General features: G+C 39.9%; 1 protein-coding gene across 1 annotated transcript; it reads left to right on the forward strand.

Moving 5' to 3' along the window:
• The first annotated feature begins 162 nt into the window (after positions 1–162).
• Positions 163–17,294, forward strand: ptpn23a (protein tyrosine phosphatase, non-receptor type 23, a). The gene is made up of 24 exons (XM_056474652.1): positions 163–385; positions 3,389–3,463; positions 3,580–3,707; positions 6,316–6,392; positions 6,496–6,545; positions 7,844–7,975; positions 8,078–8,158; positions 9,019–9,150; positions 9,260–9,307; positions 9,512–9,627; positions 9,713–9,792; positions 9,988–10,102; positions 10,248–10,313; positions 10,916–11,061; positions 11,139–11,444; positions 11,520–11,674; positions 11,778–11,929; positions 12,024–12,203; positions 12,308–15,071; positions 15,171–15,355; positions 15,444–15,548; positions 15,629–15,767; positions 15,853–15,966; positions 16,052–17,294. Exons 1-24 carry the CDS (start codon positions 302–304, stop codon positions 16,643–16,645), a joined length of 6,024 nt encoding a protein of 2,007 aa, XP_056330627.1. The 5' UTR covers positions 163–301; the 3' UTR covers positions 16,646–17,294.
• The last annotated feature ends 6,552 nt before the right edge of the window (positions 17,295–23,846 follow it).

The raw sequence follows: 23,846 nt of genomic DNA on the forward strand, positions 1-23,846 counted from the left end.
TTAATCTGTGTAGATTCATTACACGACAATAAAACACAGCACATGTGAATATTCATTAAATAACAGACACAGCACCTCGCAACACAGTGCAGAAGAACCGCATTTCCCAGAGTCAAGATTCAGATCCCATGACGTCACTTCCGAAAACCGCAATCGCTTCCTGTATGGGTGTAAATGGGGACATGACACAGTCGTTTAGAGCTGTAAAATTGAAAATAAACCTTCCGCGGGTACTTTTCCGAGCGCTTGAACACTACAATACGCTTCTGCTTCAGTCGGCTCAGCGAAATCGGCCGCTGCGATGGAAGCCGTGCCGCGAATGCCGATGATCTGGCTGGATCTAAAGGAGGCTGGAGAGTTTCAGTTCAGCCCGACTGTCAAACAGGTGAGGGACCAGACAGGCCTGATCGAACCGTTCTTTCCTGTCACTGCTCCTGTACACTCGGAAAATAACCAAAACGGCGTGTTTTGTGTGGGTGATGTGGTCCAAACTCGAGTAGTAAACATCGGCCTTGTTTTTCTCTTTGTATGCGAGCTCAACCTACAATCTGACTGCTATTAACAAAAAGTATTCCATTGTTTATTTACCCTGACATCATTGGAAATCCGTGAGCGTTTATTTCTTCTGCTATAACACAAAATTATCTGTTTTAAAGAATTTAGCAAGAGAGATACACCATAGAAATGTCAAATTTTATTCTACTGTTTTAATATAAACATGTATACTTTTCGGAAATAGTATTTTTAAGGAGAAAGTCCGAATCAGTGATCACAAAAGTAATAATAAAACCATACACCAGCTTTTCCTGAGGTATAGTTGGTTTATGTCAGCGCATTCAGACTTTAACCTACTTAATATGATTTCAGAAAAGAATTCCTTGCAAATTCTGAATAGGAAAATCATATTACGATCCAGTGATCATCACTGATATCATGTTCGCAGTCAGTTAAATGGTGCTAATGTTTGTTTTGAAGTCAAACTTGCATGTGATTTGAGAGCCAATATTTAAAGTAGCGTGGTAACCAATATAAGTATAAATAATATAGACCATTTTGAGGGATGTAAACAAAAACAATGGTCCCAACATATTTCCCCTATAGCTTCAGAGAATCCAAAAAGAGCCACATATTGATAAATAATGTTATGACAGCTGTTTTAACATTAAGTTATAATTGAATTGCCTCTTGTTACAGTAATGAAATAGTTTGATAACAAGTAGGAAATGTTCATGGGCCAATGACATGACCACATTAAAAATGGGCTATATAAGCTGTCACTGAACAAATGTGCGAATATAAAGCCAACTTTACCTCAATATAGCTTTTGTGAGCATTAAAGAATGACGACTAATATATAGGTGTATATATAAATTGTATTTCATGACATTATAAAAGTATTTCTGTCATAAATGACTCGCGTCACTGACGGGTTTTGAAAGGCAGGAGGGTGAGTAAATGATGAAAATGATAACTTAGAATTGATGTGGTGTTGTAAATCATATAATCTTTAAACTAGTCAAGTATACAAACTCATTTCTTATCTTTTTAAACTGTATCTTATCATTATGGCATCCGTACCGGAGTACTAACTGAATTTTTTTATATTTAAATGTTTCCTCTGGAATGATGTCAGTGTTTTTTGTTTGTTTTTTTACATTGAAATAGCTGGTAACAGTTTAGTTTAGGTCACAATTCACGGTATTAACAAATCATTAACTAACAGTACTAGCTTAATAAGCCACTAATTAGCTGTTTATTAATAGTTAGAAAGCTAGAAGTTGGGTTTAAGTTTTGGGTAGGATTAGGGATACAAAATAATATCATGCTTTAATATCTTAATAATAGGCAGGTAAAAAGCCGGTAGTTAATGGCAAAAATTGTGACCTTCTTGAAATGTTACCATTGCTGAATTGTAATAAATTAAATGCTTGTTTATTTATTTCCTTCTAGAAGTAAGGAATTTGTTATCTGCAGCATACGTGAGTCATTTTAGTTATCACATCAGATCCATTCCACTATGCCAAAAGGTTAAGGTTGTTAACAATTGTTGTTTATGTTCATACATGATAATTGTGGACAGTGTTGTATACAAACAAAAATGATAGAACTATTGTACAGGTTCAGACTTTTTGGTAGGCTTCATGTTTTTCTCTTTAATAATAAAATCATATGAGCTGTTTAAGTTATATTTTTGCATTACATTGAATTTTCTATTTAAATAAATGAATTTAAAAAGGCATAAAATAAAAGTAAATATTTATAATTTTGCAATATTGTTATGTGTACCTAATGTTATTATGTTTTACCAATTTTTATTATATAAACAAAAATGATAGAACTATGGTAACTGACTGTGTGAATCAGGGGTTCATGAGATAATACAGGTTCTGACTTTTTGTCATTTTTCTTCATGGTACAATTGTTTTCTCATTTTAGAGAAACTGACTTTTTTGTTATTTTATTGCATGACAAATACAATGGTATTGTTCATGTCCAAAATGAAAAAAAAAATAAATAAAAATCCAATCACCAGTGCATAAATCATTTTAGGATTTAAAGGGCACCCATTTTTACCTCTTTTACAAGATTTAAGATACATCTTTGGGGTCTCCAAAATGTGTCTGTAAAGTTTCAGCTCAAAAAATCCCTCAGATAATTTATTATAGCCTCCAGAATCTGCCCATTTTGGTGCCTGAGTTCAGTGCAGCTGTTTTTGTAGCCTGTGGCTTTAAATGCAAATGATCTGCTTCTCCCCGCCCACTGTTCCCACATGCGTCGCTTCTCATCATGCTTTACATCAGATAAACAGCAGTCATTAGTCAAAACTTCAAAGAAAGTTTATTTTATGTATTTGTGGTGGAGTTTATTTAAGCCTTAAACATATATATATATATATATATGTACACACACACACACACACACACACACACACACACACACACACACACACACACACACATATATATTACAAATTTTGCGCTGTTTTTGTGTGTACCAAATATTATTACATTTTACCAAATGTTATTATCTTAATTTTATTTCTTATTTGTATTACTTTACTTTATTGTCCTCTAGTGGAAATTTATTTTTAGATTCACCAGACAACTACATCAGCATTCACATCACACATATCTCAAAAAACAAACAACACAAATACATTCAATATCATTACATAAATCACATAAAAATTCAATTAATCCTGATCATACTTAAAACGCTAATGGCAGTCGGCACAAAATGTGCATCAAATGTCTTTTGTGCCGACTGCCATTAGCGTTTTGAGGCTGCATAACATGTTTTCTGACGGCAAAAGCTGACATTTTAATTTTGACGGATAAGTCCTTATCAGGTAAACTTCAACTGCCGTTTGCTTTTTATCTTTTCCCAGTTCATACTGAAGAACTACGGTGAAGATCCTGACAACTACAATGAGCAGCTGAAGAAACTGGAGCAGCTGAGACAGGTTAGTCTTACAATGTACCATTCTAATCGCTAGCATCATGCTCTACCAGTTAAGCAGCTAAGAGAAGTTTATGATCTTGGCATTCCTACATTCTTCGCATTTTCACGTCTTTCTAGAGCGGTGTAAACGTCACACGAGACTTTGAGGGCTGCAGTACATTGAGGAAGTACTTCGGGCAGCTGCATTATCTTCAGAGTCGTGTGCCTCTGGGATTGGGCCAGGAAGCTGCTGTTCCTATTTCCTGGTGAGGGCATTAAACCAGCCGATGAGTACAAGCACACCAATATGCTGATAACTCACACAAATCAGTTTATATTGAAATAACCCATCGTCCCTGTTTACATGCAAAACAATAACCTGAAAATGCATGGAAACCATGTTTACGGAATTTTAAGGGATAGTTCACTCAAAATTGAAACTGCTGTCTTATTTTCTCATCCTTCACTTGTTCCAAAGCCGTTTGAGTTTCTTCTGTTGAACACAAAGCTAGCCCAGCACCAGGTTGTCATAACCTGTTGACTGATTTTGGTCCCTCTTGTTCCTTTCATTTAGGCTATTTATTCACTTATTTATTATTACTTTGCATTACTGCCTAAGTTACTGACTTAAAGAGCCCCTATTATTCATGAAATAGGGTCATATTTTGGTTGTAAGGGTCTCCAACAACAGTCTAATTTGCATGCAAGGTCAAAAAAAAATTTCATGGTCTTATAATCTGCATTTATTTTTACCTAATTATCCCAGCGACTCCCATATGAATCATTCAGCGATTCATTTGTTCCCAAACCCCTCTATAGCGCGAAACTAATCTGCGCTGATTGGACCGATGACAGCCTGTTGTGATTGGTCGACACTGACAGCGTTCAGCCCGAGACAGAGTGAAATGCCCAGCAACCAATGCCCAATCACGGTCGTGGAAATCACGCTCGTCTGCTACGCTACTGCCTACAGTATATTTTCTGGTGTTTAATTTTGCATGAGCGAATGCCAGTGTAGCCTAAATTACCTATTTTTAAAAGATTGTCATTCAGCCTACCTGCAGCGCATGTGAGAGGTTGATCCGTGGTAAATCCACTTACTCCCACACTATATATAAATATGTATATCTCATTTATAACACTGTAAACTTGACTTCGCAAAACATGCTCGCCTTCACGTCCAATTTTCTCCTGTGCGCTTAGAGGGTACCTCCGCTGCCGCGTGCGCGTTTTAAAGGCTATATAAGTGCGCACCCTGTCCTGACACGGGGACCAGATCTCTGGGCTTTTGCTTTGTTAATTATTTATCTATTAATTTTACAATTTTCATAATTTAATTGCTTTTTCATATTCTAAAATATATAAATGTGTGTTCTGATGGTTGGAATGATAGGAGTGTTTGTAATTAATGACAGAAAGAATTTTTAGTTTTGAGTAAACTAATTCTTTATAAAATTGAGGGGACACAAATTCTTCCCACCCTCTCATAGCTCCAGGCCTGACACAAAGGTAGATATACTGACGAAATTTGGAAAAAGCAGCCATTGACTCAAGGTTTGGAACAAGCAGAGGGTAGTAAACAATGACAGAATTTTTATTGTTGGGTGAACTATCCCTTTAAAATGTTTAAATGACCAGTTATTAAGGATAATTTGGTTTCGAGTGTGCATGTAAAGGACACGTATTGTATGTCTTCCTCAAATACTGACTTTAGTGTTCACTTTTAAGGCTTGTTGACAATTTTTTTCTCATGCTCATCGTCATGTTTTTCTGTATTGTGTCCCAAGCGCCAATCTCATTGGTCAACCAGTTTTTGTGGCTTGTCAAAACAAAAAGAAAAAAAAAACTTGGATTTTTTTTTAGGATGTTTTTACACCTGGCATTTTAAGCTCATATTGACGGCTTTTGTTAAGTCATGAGGCATTAAACATTGGGGATAAGTGTGAGCAAAATTCATCCCGATGTGCACAGGCCTTTCCTACGATTGTGCTATATGATGATGTACATCGTATGGCCAAATAAAAAGCCTGTCATTTCATACGCTTTATCATTTGTTTAATAGTGTCACAAAGCACAGTATTTAAGGTAATCATTTTTCATAGTTTATATGTGCACAATATTACACATCATTGTAAGGATGTAGACAGAAACATGAATAACAGCGTTGAAAGTTGCATTTATTTTTAGCGATAATTTTTGCTTTTATGTTGAACCTGTAATCATTCATTTTTGAAGTGTATTTTATATATATTATGTTAATAAAAACTACTGTTCAGGGGCGTAGCAACCAGGGGCGACGGGGGGGATCCGTCCCCCTCGCCTTTAAAGGCATACCATTTAGAAACAGGTAATTAATAATTATATAAACATATGATCTCATACAGCCGTCCCCCCCACTTTTAAAATGTCCGCTACGCCCCTGCTACTGTTAGATACCTGAAAACCATGAAAAGCAGTGTTTATTTCAGAGGTGTCCTTGCTATATTGTATTCATTTTGTATTGTATTTTGCTTGTAGACTTCTTGACTTTTATTTGACAGTGTTCTGTTTTTTGCTGAACATATATACTTAACCATACTGAAACAGTGACCCTAAAATCAAAAGAAGGCAAAAAACATTTGAAGTCTGTATTGTTGCTCCCTTAATTTCAACATTATTATCAAATATTTGCCCTGAAGTTCTAAATAAAGTGAGAAATGCGATCGCATATGATTTAGTACATTTCTCAGTATGTAAATGGTTCTTTTCATGTGGTCAGTATATTAAATGTATTAATTGACTGATTTGACTGAAATTATACTATATCATAATATGTATCATTATCAGGATATGAGATTACTTGTATTGTGATTTGATATTTTTGTTATGTTTTAGGACGGAGATATTTTCTGGGAAGACGGTGACCCATGAGGACATCTGCTATGAGCAGGCCTGCATCCTTTATAATTTGGGTGAGTCAGCATAAGACCGATACGTCAATGAGCGCATTGTCTGAGATTGAAATAAATCCTGTGAGGTTGTTTTCTGATTCAAGTCATGTTTTCACGCTTCTAGGAGCACTTCATTCAATGCTGGGAGCCATGGACAACAGGGTGTCCGAAGAGGTGAGCTGAACTACAGAAGACACAGCATGGACTCATTTAAATGTCATGTGATTTAATGTCACAATCGACCGTAAGTCACACTGTGTTGAGAGGAAAGTGGTACATGTAATCATTTATCCAGTTCAGAAATCATTTAAAATAGGATCTCAGTGCAAAAAGTCTACTACATGTAATTTTATTAAGAAAACACAAGGAATGGATAAAAAATAATGAATAAAAACAACTAGTTTTGGCATTATATGAGGAATTGGGATTTTAGTTTTGCACTTAACTTTATTTATATTTATTTATATTTTATGAATTATTTATATTTTCGATCATTTAAAGTAGTTGCAATGGATCTGGGAGGTGTTTTTGAACTTTGTAAAAAATGGAGATATTGAAGAAGCTGGAAGAGCATCCGCTGCCTAAAACATGTGCTGGATAAGTTGGCGGTTCATTCCGCTGTGGCGACCCTGGATTAATAAAGGGACTAAGCCGAAAAGATAATGAATGAATGAATGAATGATTATTTTTATTTTTAATTACTTTTTAATAAGGATTATTATTTAATTTACCCCCCCATGCTGTACATGTTTTGGTTGTATTGATCAGTTGTGAATTTAATGGAGAGAGATCTGATTGTAAGCTTCTAATTCATTGCTAGTAAGAGGCAAGGTTTAGGCAGACTAAGTGATTGAAGTGCATATTAATATGATGTTTGATTTAAAATGTCAGTCAGTCAAGTACTTTATTGACATTTACATGTACGTGTACACAGAATAGAAATAACCTAAACAATAAACAGTATAATATAACAAAAATGTCATAGCAGCTGACTGACGCTCCTCATTTTCAGGCGGATCTACAGTGTAAATCACAATAGTGCAAATGACAATCATTTGTTAACAATTCAACATTCACGAATCATTCATTTAGGTATTTAGAAAATAGTCTGACCTCCTAATTTATGCCAAATTGTACAAAATTTAAAACTACACACTAAAACATTTTAGATAATATCAAAACTAATTTGGGGATAATATCTTGTTTTTGTGCATGACACCAGATTGAGAAAGCACTGTAAAGATTTGTGGGCAATGTTCATCAGAGTCAGCAAGCAGAGTGTGGGCAGTCTGTGGGTGTGTTGTGTGAGGTTGTGACTAAGTGGAAAAAGGTTGTGAATTCATAAACGTACAAGTTTCAACCTAATATGTAAACAAATCTGGAACCATAATCATAATAAATTAATTATGACATTGTCCAAAAAATATTAATTGTGTTGATCATAACTTGTTTTTTGTTACTCTCTCAATTAGGGAATGAAAGTATCTTGCACACATTTTCAATGCTCTGCTGGGGCATTCACTTACCTGAGAGATCACTTCAGCCACAGCTATAGCGTGGACATGAGTCATCAGATCCTTAACCTCAACATCAACCTCATGCTGGTATGATACTGTGCTAGTTTTTAGTCAAAAAGCCCCTTACATATATATCTTGTCATTTGTTATGCTTCAGATTTGGGCTGAAGTTTCAATTCTTGCTTTCAGGGTCAGGCCCAGGAGTGCCTGTTGGAAAAATCTATGCTGGACAACAGGAAGAGCTTCCTTGTTGCTCGAATAAGTGCCCAGGTACTTTTGTTTTTACCATTAAGTACCTTGAATGAAATGAATGGGAAAGCAATCTTCTGGCAACACTTTAGTTTAGGTCACAATTCATGCTATTAACAAACCTAACACTTCTAGCTTAATAAAACACTAATTAGCTGTTTATTAATGGTTAGTTAGGTAAAAGTTGGGTTTAGGTTTAGGGTAGGACTAAGGATGCAGAATAAGATCATAGTTTATAACTAGGCCCACACGGAATCGGTGCGCACAGAATTCAGCAGATTTTTAGCCCATCATTAATTCAGTTCATTTACTTGAGTAAATGTGTGTAAATCTATATTTATTCAGTTTTTAAATTAAGTACAGTAATATTACTGATTAATATGAAAATGTTCATCTGATTTATGTACAATGCAGTTTGTACAGTAATATTTTCTGTCTTTTAGTAGAGATATTATATGAGAGACTTGCTTTGTTTACCAAATAAAGTGGATCTAATTGGATTTGCATTTTAAACATTAAATAAAAGTTAAAAAGATGTTATTTTTTATTTCACATGTTAAGGTTTTAGTTATGATACTCCCAAAATAATTCCACAGAAATCTGCAGATTTTTACCAAAATTCTGAGCAGAAATAGCACAAAACGTCAGCAGATTCCATCTGGCCCTATTAGGGGCTACTAGTGAACAGTTACTATATTAATAATAGGCAGTACTAGTGAACAGCTACTATATTAATTACTAGCGAACAGTTTCTATATTAATAATAGGCAGGTAATAGGCCAGTAGTTAATTACATGAATTGTGACCTAATCTAAAGTGTTACTGAAGTTTTTACATTTGATCTCAAAATTACAGACTGTAATATGTCTTTTTGTTTTCAGGTGGTAGACTATTACAAAGAGGCATGCAGGGCGTTGGAGAACTCCGAAACAGCTTCAATGTTGGGAAAGATCCAGAAAGACTGGAAGAAATTAGTGCAAATGAAAATTTACTACTTTGCTGCCATTGCTCATGTGAGTCTCTTGTTTGAAATTGAGCTTGGATGAACTACAAAGCATGCCGGCCAAATGTGTGTGTGGATGTTTCTAAGAAAGTTACACTAAATCTTATGTCTCTCAACAGTTGCATATGGGGAAACAGGCTGAAGAGCAGCAGAAGTATGGAGAGAGGGTATAAAATGCCTGATTTTCGGTCTTCATTTTCATTTAGTGGCCATCTTTGCTGTTTGGATAGGAGAACCAGTTTCAAATATCTCTTAGTTTAAAGATCAAGTTTTTAAAGGACAACCAGAGATGCTTCTTGTATTTAACATCTAAAGTTAAACAAATCGTTTTACTTTTACATATTTGCTTACAAATGCATATTTTCCAATAGGTTGCTTACCTTCAGAGCTCACTAGACAAACTCGGTGAAGCAATTAAACTGGCTAAGGGTCAGCCAGACAGCGTACAGGAAGCCCTGAGGTTTACTATGGACGTCATTGGGGGAAAGTAAGCATATGTGATGGTTAAAGACAGTTTTGTCTTTACAGAAAGTCACATGAAACACCGCTACCAATGTTATTTCTAATTTTAGATTTAATTCTGCCAAAAAAGACAATGACTTCATTTACCATGAATCTGTGCCATCTCTGGAGACACTGACCTCGGTGAAAGGTATTTTGGCAATTCTTGTTGTAGTTACCCTGAAATTACACGAGGATCTCTTTCATTACTTGTATTGCATTACTAGAATGGGTAACTTAAGATTATCTGTGTGTAAACAAGATGAAGGATTCAGTAGGAGTAAGAAAGTAAGGGGAACGATTTAAAACTGTCCCAAGAGTTAACACTGCTTTGCATTCATCACAGGAGCCCCGCTGGTGAAAGCCTTGCCTGTAAACCCAACAGACCCAAGTGTCACCGGCCCAGACATTTTTGCAAAGCTGGTGCCAATGGCTGCCCATGAGGCCTCCTCTTTATACAGGTTTGGCTCAAGTGCTTATACTTCATAACCAAGGACTATATATCCTAAAATTTAAACTTCTTTGAGACACTCATTCTCTATTTCTGAAAAACGTTAGAATATGTTAGCATTAAAAAATGTTTTTCTTTTCTCTCAAATTTTATAGTGAAGAGAAGGCCAAGCTGCTACGAGATGTCATGGCAAAAGTAGACCACAAGAATGAGACATTAGAGTGAGTGAAAAAAGCTTTTATATTTATACAGTTAAAGTCAAAATTAGTAGCATAATTATTATTATTATTAGAACAAATATGATAGAATTTAAACTTAACAGGAGGGCTAATGATTTTGACTTAAACTGTATGTATGTATGTATGTGTAACGGAGGCCAGCTGTCGAAGTGCTATGCAGATAAACCTTACTCCTCTAACCTCTAAAGGTACTCTAGCGACAGACGCTAGAGGCCATGGACTTTAGCCTCCTTGTTAGAGCAACCGACTCTCATGCAAAGAATCGCCTGTTCGATCCCAGCTCAGGCTGGATTGGGTGCAGTAGGACTAGTGGGTTACATTTGGGGGCTCGACCGGGATGGGAGTGAGGTTTAGGGGGGTGAGTGTAACGGAGGCCAGTTAACGAAGTGCTCACTCATCTGATCTCTAAAGGTGCTCTAGCGACAGACGCTAGGTGCCATGGTCTTTAGCAACTGACTCCCACACAAAGAATAGCCAGTTCGATCCCAGCTCAGACCGGGTTGGATGCAGTAGGACCGGTGGGTTACATATGTAAAAAGGCAGATAGTGTGAATCTAAATGTCTCAATTGTCACACTTCTACAGACAGTTCATGGACTCTCTTGGTTTGGACCCAGAGTCAGTGGACAATATGGAAATGTATAATACCCTTCCAACTGTGCTGATGGAAAAATGTGCAGCACTGAGTGTGAGACCTGATACTGTAAAGAACCTCATCCAATCAATGCAGGGTTAGTGATTCTTACTTTAGCTTTGGTATTCTTAGTTTGAGCAAGCAGTTTTTGCTTACTACATTTATCCTTCTCAGTCCTCTCGGGTGTGTTCACTGATGTGGAAGCCTCTCTGCGAGAGATTCGAGATGTGTTGGATGAGGATGAGACAGAGGAGCAAAGCTTAGAAGAGGCTATCGGGAAGCAGGCTGTACCTGAACGGCCGTCGACCCTAGCTGAGCTGCGGCGGGACCTGGAAAAATATTTGGAAGCCCATGAAAAAGCTAGCTTCACCAACACAGAACTTCATCGGGCCATGAATCTGCACATTAGCAATCTGAGACTCCTCGGTGGACCACTGGACACTCTTAGAGAAGCATTGCCAAGACCTCAACTCAGTGAGGGTAGGTGTTTTTATGTCATTTTGAATGAAATATTGTGCTATACAAGTTTTAAGCATTATATTTTTTAATTTTTAGATGAGATGGCAGGTCTCCAGACTATGAAAAGAATTTTAGGTAAAGTGCAAGAGATGCGGGACCAACGAAGCTCCCTCGAGAAGCAGCTTAGAGACCTTATTCAGCAGGATGACATCACTACTGCTTTGGTCACGACTGAGCGTGCTGACATGAAAGTATGGGCCTGACATTACTGTGGCACTATGTTTTTAAGCCATTGTCTATTCGAAATGTGTTATGCATTGTAATTTCACAACTTTGCTCACTTTTCCCTCATAGAAACTGTTTGAGGAGCAGCTTAAGAAGTATGAGCAGGTCAAAGTATACATTGATCAGAACCTGGCTGCTCAAGAAAATATCCTGAAGGCACTGACAGAAGCTAATGTAGAGTATGCCACTGTACGCAAGGGCCTGACAGAAACCGAACATAAGTATGTCTTGAGGGATAGCCCTTTAATATGACAAATGTAAAAAACTATCAACTAATGCATTAACTTTAATGTGTTGGTTGTTATTTTGTTTTAGATGGAACAGCACTGTGCAGATGCTTGTGGCTTCCTATGAAGCCTATGAAGATCTAATGAAGAAATCTCAGGAGGGCAAAGAATTTTATGAAGATCTTGAAACAAAAGCTTCTCGTTTGTTGGAGAAATCCAAGACTGTCACCAAGGCCCGAAAGGAGGAGAGACAAGCAATTACTGAAAGGTAACTTAGAAATTAATCACCAGTCTATTCATGTTTCTGTCTTATTCACAAATAAAACTTGTAATGTGTTACCCATTAATTAGTCTCTGCTTAATTTCTGACAGAGAGCTCAAGAAAAAGGCTCCCCAAAGACCCACTGCTCCAAAGCCTGCCCAGAACAAAGGCCAAAATATGGGTCCTTCAATTTCAGATGACCCTGAACTGGCTGAGCTGAGTGCAGCTATCCTAGCCCTTGGTGGAGATCTCCCAGAAGAACTACGCAGCCTGCCTCCTGAACTCACCATTCCGTCATCTGGTCATCCAGTTTCTGGGGCTGCTCCTAGCTCTGTTCTGCGCTGGCCTGGAGCTAACTCAGCACTACACTATGGGCAACACCGTTTTCCCCAAAATTTACCACCCCCTGAAGTTCTTGCTCAAATTTCTCGTTTTCCAACACCTCCTTTGTCTCAGAGTTTTAGTCCCAGTCTTCCCCAGCCTTCTCTAATGCAGCAACAGTTTCCACAGATGCCTAACCCTCAGGTCCTTCCTCCACCACCTGTGTCTGGGTACCGCCCTCAACCTTCACAAAACCAACTTGGTCCATCAGTTACTGCAGTTCGTCCTTCCACTACTACAGTGGATAGTATACAGACACCTATTACTAGCTACAGTCCTGCATCTGCCCAGGCAGTTATGCCTTCTCCTGGCCAGCACCAAGTGCCGCCTCCAATTTCTTCCGTATATGCAACTCCACCTCAGATGACACCCCATGTCCAGTACATGCAGCAACCTGGTGTTCCAATGAGCCAGCCCCCACAGGCAATGCCAGCCCCTCATCAACAACCTCAACCTCAAGTATTTGCTCAACAAGGGGGTCAAAACCAACCACAGCCATTTTATCCACAAGCTGTTTTACCAAGTCAACAGCAAATACCAAGACCTTTGACAGGGTCGCAGCCTTCACAGCATACTACGCCTCAATTTCCACAATACATTGCCCAAATTAGACAACCAGGACCACCAAACTTTCACCAACCCCAGATGCAAGGACAGTTTAGAGCACCACCTTCCCATGTTCCACCCCATCAGGGTTATCCCCCTGGCTCATTTGTTCCAAAGGCCCCACTTCCACAAGTTAACACTATCACCCCAGGCCAGATGTCCCATTCTGGCATTAGTTCACAAATGCCACCATCTTCCCATCCAGTTCCCTCTGTGTCAATGCCACACTTGGCTCATGTTAATCAACAAATTCCTCCATCTTCCCAGCCAGTGCCCTCGATGTCAATGCCACATTTAGCACGTGTTAATCAGCAAATTGCCCCATCCACCCAACCTGTGCCCTCTGCTTCAATGCCACACTTGGCACATGTCAGTCAACAGATTCCTCCTGCTTCACAGCCCCAAGCACCTCCTGTCAATCATTTGTCCCATCCTCCTCACCCACAGATACACCCATCCTCTCATCATTTAGGCCCCACACCCCATATGCAGATACCTGCTGCCTCAACACAAATTCCTCCTCCCCAACAGCCGCAAATGCATGCATCATCCACTCACATGTCACCTCCTTCTCATCCACCGATGCCCTCAGTCTCTCAGCCACCACCTCACTGCCCCCAATCCCATATAATTCCTGCTCATCAAACAAATCAGCAACCACCATACTCAGCAGTCCCTATGCGGGCTACTGTTCCCGTTCAACCTCAGGTACCCCATGGTTCTCTCCCTTCACAAGTGCAAATGCACCCAAACACTCATTCACAGCATCAAAACCACCCTCATCCTCAAATCATTCCCCAGTCCTGTCCTCCAGCTCTCCCTCACAATATGTACAAACCCCAGCCAACTATTCCACCTATTTCTGCACCTCTGAGTTTTCCAGGAGGTGTCCCTATGGTTCCCCATCAGTCTGTGCCCTCTCTGCAACCTCAGTCTCAGCCACCAACTTCACAGCCTTTAGCCCCACAACAGCTTCCCCCAGGAGGACCAATATCTTATGCTGTTCCACAAGGTGGGAATATTCCCCCTGGAGCAATGCAGCATCCTGTTGCTACTGCTTCCCCTGGGCCACAAAGCATGGTACCTCCATCCTCAGGAGCACCCGGGGCACCACAGCCTCATGTGTTGCCTTCTCCTGCTCCGTCACCTTCTCCATCTCCCGGTCCTCCCTCCCTTGGTATGACCACCCAGCGACCATCTCCTGCTCTTACACCAGTTGGAGGAGCAACAATGCCACAGTCTTCGGTTCAGGGTCCAGCACCCACTGGTACAATGCCTCAACCTGACTCCACTTTGTTTCAACGACAAAACTCTAGTACTGATGATTTGCTCTCCTCAAGTCCTGAGAGCCAGCATGGAGGCACCAAGGACACCGCCAGTGTCTTATTACCAACCAAAGCTGATCCCCAAGAAGAACATCACAGAAAAAAAGCAGAGGGTGTGAGACTTATTCAGGGTGACCCTTATCAAGCACCAGAGAGGGTTTCAAAACTCAGCGCACAGTTAGAGAGGTTTCGTTCAACCGTCCAATCCTTAGAGCGCCCAACAGGGGAGGGAGGTCTGTCAGAACTTGATGCTCAATGGAAAGAATTGCAGGAGCAGCAGGAAAAGGATACTCGACAGCTCTCTATTGCTATTGCTCGTTGCTACACCATGAAGAACCGCCATCAGGATGTGATGCCTTATGACTGCAATCGCGTTGTCTTGCATTCTGGTAAAGACGATTATATAAATGCCAGTTTCACTGAGGACCTATCTCCATATTGCCCCCGGCTTATTGCAACACAGGCTCCCCTCACTGGCACTGCAGCTGACTTCTGGCTAATGGTTTATGAGCAGAAGGTTTCTGTAATCGTCATGCTAGTGTCAGAGCAAGAACTAGAGAAGGTAAATGTTCAACGTTAATGAATTTTAAGGTAATTTGTACAATCTCGTTGGCTTTTTATGTAATTTCAAATAATGTGCAATGTTGCTTTTTATCCCCAGCAAAAAGTATTGCGCTACTTTCCATCAGAGAGAGGCCAGCAACTTGCTCAGGGGCCAATCACCCTTACACTGACCACCCAGAAGAGCACTCCTACACACATTGAACGCATGATAGGACTGCAGTATCGAGACCAAAGTCTAAGACGCACCGTTGTACACCTTCAGTTTACATCATGGCCTGAACTGTAAGGAACTTTTTTTAGACATGATAAGAGTATACCTATATATTAGAAATTCTACCTTTCATAAAATTTTCATATTTATTTTTAAAAGGGGCCTTCCAGAGAGTAAAAGCAACCTTATCCGCTTCATTCAAGAAGTGCATGGACATTATCTGCTTCAGCGTCCATTACACACTCCTGTTGTGGTGCACTGCAGGTACCATACATCAAGAATATTTTAAATACTAAAGAACATATGAGTAGAAAAAAACAATACATTTGCTTTTTTTCTTTTAGTTCTGGTGTTGGCCGTACTGGAGCCTTCTGCCTGCTTTATGCAGCCCTACAAGAAATTGAGGCAGGCAATGGTATACCTGACCTGATCCAGCTGGTGAGGAAAATGAGGCAGCAGAGGAAGAACATGCTGCAAGAAAAGGTAATGGTACAAACCTGGATCTATTTAAAATCTTTTGCTGTTGTTCGTTTGATACAAAAGATCTTTTGTTTAAAAATATCCACAGCTTCATCTCAAATTTTGCTACGAAGCCGTTCTTAAGCATACAGAACAGGTTCTTCAACGTCACGGCATCATAACATCACCTTGCACCAGGACCCCAAACAACATTACACTAAAGGTAAACTACTTATTTGCTCGATTGTCTGTATGAAAAACAAACAACAGTGTGATTTTTGTCCATCTAATATTTCTATTCTTTATAGTCATACTCGCGACAGGAATCTCAGGACATTGTTCTGGGAGGAGACATGCCTATTAGCTCTATACAGGCTACTGTTGCCAAACTAAGCATTCGACCACCAAGTGTTGACCATGAGCAGGAGCCCAGCCAGGATCAGATGCCCTTTACTTCAGAAGTGGCAAGTTTAGGGGAACCAGATCCCACAGATGTGCCACTTCAACCATCTCAGGACCCTCTTTGTTGTGAAACTATGCCTGATTCCATCAGTCCGCCCCTTTCTTGCACTTCTTCCCCAGGCAAGACACAATCACCTTCGCCTCCTAGTGGTCAAGGAAATGGGTTCAACGGGTCTACTCCTGCCTCCCCGGTCTCAAATCACCACCCGTCCACTGAAGCAACACCTTGTGGGCCTTCTCCACCCACATCCTCCTCTTTAGATCTGCTGGCTTCTCTTACACCTGAAGCCTTCACGCTGGACAGTGCCCATCGAGGCAAGCAAAGGATTAACAAACAAAGCTTCCTACAGCCACAAGAAGGCAAAGGCCTGCAGGGACCTCCAGAGGGCGATGATCCGCTCAGTAGTTTGGATCCTCTTTGGACACTTAACAAAAGCTGAAACACAACACAAGTCTCTTATCTTCTCCCCCACAGGCAGTCCTCTTTTGAAATGTTTCTGACCCCGTGTAACATCTTGTTCAGACCTATTGGACCTCATCACTGTGTGTACCTCTGTCTGCTTGTGTCCCGATAAGTCTCTTCAGTCAGCAATTTTTCAGCACTGATCCTGGTGTTTCAGGTTACATTCCGTAAATCCAGTCTTGTCTCCTAGCATGCACTCCTAATGCCATGGTGTTTGTGATTGCCTGTAAGGTGCCTGAGTTTTGGTTCTGTTTCAGTGGGCTTTTGCCTCTACACCAAAATATGTAAACTTTGAGAGTGGAGAAAGTATGATGATATTGACGCCCAAGAAAGCTTATTAACAATCTGACTGAGCGACTGTCTGCTCGCCCTTTGTACACATGCTGCTTGCACTGTGGGTTGTATATTATTAGTCACTGCACCTGTCTTTGAGCTACAGTGATCTGCAACATGTAGTAGGGACAGATTGAAGCTGGTGATGAAAGTACTACTTGATATGTCTTGATGTACTCGTTATACCTAAAACACTCACATTTCTGAATCTGTTCAGAAATCATAGCATTTTTATGAGTTGATTCTAACTTGTCATTCTTTGAACTGTGTAAATAAATCTTAACAAATGTCAACATCGTTGTCTTTTGAGCTTTGTTTTTTTAAATAAAAATATAATATATAAGGCAAGGCAAGGCAAGGCAAGGCAAGGCAAGGCAAGTTTATTTATATAGCACATTTCATACACAGTGGCAATTCAAAGTGCTTTACATAAACAGGAATAAAAGAAACAATTATAAGAGAAATAAAAACAAACCGAATAAAAATAAAATAAAATAAAAGCTGATAAAATGTGTTATAAAAGAGTTAAAAAGAAGAGAAAAACATAGTAGTTCGATCTGTCGGACGTAGCACAGTGCTCATTCAGTAAAGGCACAGCTAAACAGATGTGTTTTCAGTCTTGATTTGAATGTGCCTAATGTTGGAGCACATCTGATCATTTCTGGAAGCTGATTCCAGCAGCGAGGGGCGTAGTAGCTGAAAGCCGATTCACCCTGCTTTGACTGAACTCTTGGGATTTCTAATCTATTTGATCCTAAAGATCTGAGTGATCTGTTAGGTTTGTATTCAGTGAGCATATCTATAATGTATTGAGGTCCTAGGCCATTTAGTGATTTATAGACCAGTAATAATACTTTAAAATCTATTCTAAATGTGACTGGGAGCCAGTGTAAAGACCTGAGGACAGGTGTGATGTGCTCTGATTTCCTGGTTCTGGTCAGAATTCTGGCCGCAGCGTTCTGGATGAGCTGCAACTGTCTGACTGTCTTTTTGGGAAGGCCAGTGAGGAGGCCATTACAGTAATCCACCCTGCTGCTGATAAAAGCATGAACAAGTTTCTCTAAGTCTTCACTGGAAACAAAGCATCTAATTCTTGCAATGTTTTTGAGATGATAGTATGCTGATTTACTAACTGCTTTGACATGACTATTGAAACTCAGATCTGACTCCAGAGTCACACCAAGATTCTTGACCTTATTTTTTGTTGTTTGACCCTTAGAGCCAAGGTACGCATTCACCTTGAGAACCTCATCTCTGTTCCCAAACGCAATGACTTCAGTTTTCTCTTTGTTTAACTGAAGAAAGTTTTGGCACATCCAATTGTTAATTTCATCAATACATTGGCAGAGGGTGTCAATGGGGCTGTAGTCATTAGGCAGTAAGGCTAGGTAGATCTGAGTGTCATCAGCATAGCTGTGGTAGGAGATTTGGTTCTTTCTCATTATTTGGCTCAGAGGGAGCATATAAAGGTTGAAAAGGAGTGGTGCCAGAATCGGTGTCCACCCTGACCTATGGTCACCTATACTGACATAGTATCCTCTCCCTTCAAGGTAAGATCTGAACCATTTGAGGACCGTCCCAGACAGCCCAACCCAGTTTTCCAGCCTATCCAGAAGTATGCTGTGATCGACAGTGTCAAATGCAGCACTGAGATCAAGCAGTACCAGCACTGTTAGTTTGCCTGAATCTGTATTTAGGCGGATGTCATTGATTATCTTTATAAGGGCGCTCTCTGTACTGTGATGTGGTCTGAAACCAGATTGAAAATTGTCCAAACACCCCTTGAAGTTTAAGAACTTGTTAACCTGGTTAAAAACAACTTTTTCAATGATTTTGCCAATGAAAGGGAGATTTGAGATGGGCCTGTAATTGCTCAATATGGTGTTATCTAGGTTGCTCTTCTTCAAGAGGGGTTTAACAACTGCAGTTTTAAGTGAGTTAGGAAAAAACCCAGAGAGAAGTGAAGCATTTACCACTTTTAGAAGATCCATTTCTAAGCAGGTAAATACCGTTTTAAAGAATGATGTGGGGAGCGTGTCGAGACTGCAGGTTGATGTTTTCATAATTTGCACAATTTCTTTTAAGATTTTGCCATTAATTGCCATGAAATCGGACATAATGTCTGATTTCTTAAGTTGTGGTTGAGCTAGTCTGACGTCGACACAATTTGGCTGATTGGATGAGCTGATTGCCTTTCTGATATTATTGATCTTGTCAGTAAAGAAATGAGCAAACTCATTACATTTGCTTTCAGAGAGTAGCTCACTGGGAATCCGACTGGGGGGGGTTGTGAGTTTCTCTATCGTTGCAAAGAGTTTACGAGCATTGTTTACGTTGCTGTTTATAAGGCTTGAAAAGAAAGTCTGCCTAGCAGTTTTTAGTTCCATATTAAAAGCACGAAGACTGTCTTTATAGATATTATAATGGACTACTAGTTTCGTCTTTCTCCACATACGCTCAGCTTTTCTGCACTGTCTTTTCGTCATTTGAATTCTTGGGGACCTAGTCCAGGAACCCCTTTGGCTGCTAGTTATCTTCTTGGCTTTAACAGGAGCAATGTCATCTATGACATTCTTAACTTTAGAGTTAAACAAATCAAGAAGAGAATCAACAGAGTCTGCAGATATACTTGGTGCTAGCGATATGGCCTTCATAAACTGCTCATTAGTGTTCTCATTTATGCATCTCTTTCTGACAGAGACAGATCTGTCTTTAATAGCTGGAGTGATCAATATATCAAAGAAAATACAGAAATGATCAGATAGTGCAACATCCTTAACAACAGTTGATGAAATGTGTAAACCCTTAGTTATAAGTAGATCAAGAGTGTGTCCACGATTGTGTGTGGGTCCTTGAACATGCTGAGTCAGATCAAAAGTGTTCAAAACAGTCATCAGTTCTTTTACAGCATTGATTTCTGGATTATCAATGTGAATATTAAAATCCCCAGCAATGGTAAAATAGTCAAATATATAAAATATATATAAGGGGGGCGACATGGTGCCTCAGTGGTTAGCACTGTCACCTCACAGCAAGAAGGTCGCTGGTTCAAGTTCCGGCTGGGCCAGTTGGTGTTACAGTGTGAAGTTTGCATGTTCTTGCTATTTTCACATGGATGTCCTCTGGGTGCTCCGGTTTCCCCCAAAGTCCAAGGACATGTGATATAGGTAAATTGAATAAACCCTAGTGTATGAGTGTGTATGGATGTTTCCCAGTACTGGGTTGCAGCTGGAAGGCATCCGCTGTGTAAAGCATATGATGGATAAGTTGGCGGGAATAAGTCGAAGGAAAATGAATGAATAATATATAAAGGGAACACTTTAGTCTTCTGTAGACCAACATCAGAAAGTCTGAACTCCCAAAAGTCAGTTGAACTTGTAAAGCAACCAATCAGAAGTTTTGTTCAGAGTCATGATTAGGGCACTGAAAATGTTGAAAAAGTAGATTGTAATACAAAACAAACTTACATTTATAACTTCAAGATGATGGTTTTCCTCCTGCATGAGGGGATTTGGCATCAGATGCTCAGGTTGTGATTTTTGGGGCCAAGTCAAGGACCTTAAAACTGACTTTCTTTCATCTTCCGACGGTTCTGTATCTTAAAATTATTCATCCATCACTGAGCTTTTTGGAGTGGGATGAAAAAAATACAACTTGCCATAACATCACAATTGTTTTGTGTGGTATATGAAGCAGCCTGCAGTGTACATATCAGAATCAGAATCAGTTTTATCAGAATCAGTTTTATTGCCAAGTGTGCTTCACACACACAAGGAATTTGTTTTGGCTACAGAAGCTTCCAGTGTACATAAAGTGACAAGTGACAACACAAAATAATAACAAAACAAAAAAATAAAATAAAATAATAATAAAAAATGATGAACATTAAACAGATGCGGTTAGTGAAGAAACCTGGATGTTGAGTTGTATGTACAGATTGTTATAAAAATACAGGTTATAAGGTGCTGTGTACAAGTGCGAATGTAGAGAGTATTGCATTGTATATTGATATAAGGTGCTGTGTACAAGTGCGTATAAGAAAGTATTGCACATATTTATTGCACAGTAGGGGAATATTTAACTGTTCATAAGGTATACAGCCTGAGGAAAGAAACTTTTCCTGTGTCTGGCTGTTTTTGTGCTTGGTGCTCTGAAGCGCCGACCAGACGGTAACAGTTCGAACAGGTAGTGTGCTGGGTGTGAGGCGTCCAGAGTGATTTTGCGAGCCCTTTTACTCACTCTGGAAGAGTACAGTTCTTGAAGTGTAGGAAGGGTTGTGTCAGTGATTCGTTCAGCAGTCCGGACTATTCGCTGTAGTCTACGGAGGTCGGTTTTGGCAGCTGAGCCGAACCAGACGGTGATTGAAGTGCAGAGGATGGATTGGATGACAGCTGAGTAGAACTGTACGAGTAGCTCCTGTGGCAGGTTGAACTTCCTCAGCTGACGAAGGAAGTACAGTCTCTGCTGGGCTTTCTTCACAATAGAGTCTATATGAATGTCCCACTTCAGATCCTGAGAGATGGTGGTGCCCAGGAACCTGAATGACTCTACTGCAGCCACAGTGCTGTTCATGATGGTGAGTGGGGGGAGTGCAGGGGGGTTTCTCCTGAAGTCCACTATCATCTCCACTGTTTTGAGCGTGTTCAGCTCCAGGTTGTTGTATCTGCACCATAACGCCAGCCGCTCCACCTCCTGTCTGTATGCAGACTCGTCACCGTTCTGGATGAGGCCGATAACAGTAGTGTCGTCTGCAAACTTAATGAGTTTGATGGAGGGGTCTTTTGCAGTGCAGTCGTTGGTGTACAGGGAGAAGAGCAGTGGAGAAAGAACACATCCCTGGGGGGCACCAGTGCTGATGGTGCGGCTGTCGGATGTGATTTTGCCCATTCTGACTAGCTGTTGTCTATCTGTCAGAAAGCTGGTGATCCATTGACAGACAGAGCTAGGAACAGAGAGCTGGGCCAGTTTGTACTCAAGCAGTGATGGGACGATGGTGTTAAAGGCAGAACTGAAGTCCACAAACAGAATCCTTGCGTAGTTCCCTGGTTTGTCCAGATGTTGTAGGGTATAATGCAGTCCCATGTTGACTGCATCATCCACAGACCGGTTTGCTCTATAGGCGAACTGCAGGGGGTCCAGTGATGTCCTTCAGATATGCTAGCACCAGTCTTTCGAATGACTTCATGGCCACAGATGTTAAGGCCACAGGTCTGTAGTCATTGAGTCCTGTGATCTTTGGCTTCTTCGGGATTGGGATGATGGTGGAGCGCTTAAAGCAGGATGGAACTTTGCGCTGTTCCAGTGATCTATTGAAGATATATAGGCATATACAGTGCCTATAGAAAATCATACCCTATGAAAACCTATACACATTCTCACATTACGTCCTGGAAAACAAAAATAAATCTAACTTTTATAATCCTCATCATTATTGTAAAAATTTAAATTTAAATAAATGCCAAAAGATTAATCAAAATTAATGAGTGAAATGCCTGGTTTGGTAAAGTGATCAGCCACTTGGGAAAAAAACATTATAAACTTGCTCAGGTGCAAGCAATCACATCTAAAATTAAACTCCAGGTGAATTTCTCTATCTGACATCAGCAGGAGAGGTGTTGATTTCTTGAATATAAAAGAATCTGTTTTTTGAAGAAGCCACTGTGCATGGCACTGCAAAGAACTCATCATGGTTGGGAAAGTGCTTTCAAAAGACCTTCGGGATAAAGTAGAAAGGGACAGGTTAGAAGTCTACAAAAACATTTAAATGACTTTATCTATCCCTCGGAGTACTGTTCAAAGCATCATTAAAGAGTGCCCAGTGCATGGCATCACCAGCAAATTGCCTGGATCAGGCCGTCCAGCCAAATTGACGAACAGAGACAAGAGGACATTGGTAGGAGAAGCCACCAGGAGGCCAAAGGCAACTTTCAAGCACTTGCAAGGCTTTTTAAGGCTTGGTCTGGTCAGTCTGTGCATGTGATAGCTATCCCCCAAGCTTTACACAAAGCTGGCCTGTATGGCAGGGTGGCACAAAAGAAGCCTTTCCTAAAAAAAAAAAAAAAAAAAAAAAAAAAAAAGTCATATCCAATCTTGCTTTGGGCTTTTAGCAAAAGGTGCTATGGTCTGATGAGACCAAAACTGAACTGTTTGAACTGAACTCCAATTGCTATGTTTGCCAAAAAAATCAAACACAGCAACACCACCCAAAGCACACCATACCTACTGTGAAGCATGGTGGTGGCAGCATTATGTTGTGGGGGTGTGTTTCTTTAGCTGAAACTGGGCAATTGGTCAGGATTGAAGAGAAAAAGGATGCTGCCAAGTACATCCTTGAGGAATGTACAATTCTTGAGGAAAACTTGCGTCCCTCTGCTAGACAACTGAAGCTGGGCAGGTTATTCATCTTGATTTTTTTTGTTTTTAAACCCTTTAGATACTTGAAGCGGGTATTAGTATATGGAGGCTCGTCCGTGATGGAACAATGGCAGTTCAAAAAGGAAATAAAATTTTAAATATTATTTCATAATTCGTAAATATTTTTTAGTGGGTTTCATCAACTGGTAATTTTAAAATGTACCTACAAGAATGATCACTTGTTTTTTTTGTTTTTTTTAGCCCTTTAGATACTTGAAGCTGGTCATAGTATATGGGGGCTCGTCCGGGATATAACAATGGCAGTTCGAAAAGGAAATTATATTTAAGATACTATTTTGTAATTCGTAAATATGTTTTAGTGGGTTTTATAAACTGGTAGATTTAGAATGTACTTTCAAGAATGATCAATTGTTTTTTAGCCCTTTAGATACGTGGAGCGGTTCGTTGTATATGGGGGCTCGTCCGGGACG

The sequence above is a fragment of the Danio aesculapii genome, chromosome 16, assembly GCF_903798145.1.
Source record: "Danio aesculapii chromosome 16, fDanAes4.1, whole genome shotgun sequence".
NCBI lineage: Eukaryota > Metazoa > Chordata > Actinopteri > Cypriniformes > Danionidae > Danio > Danio aesculapii.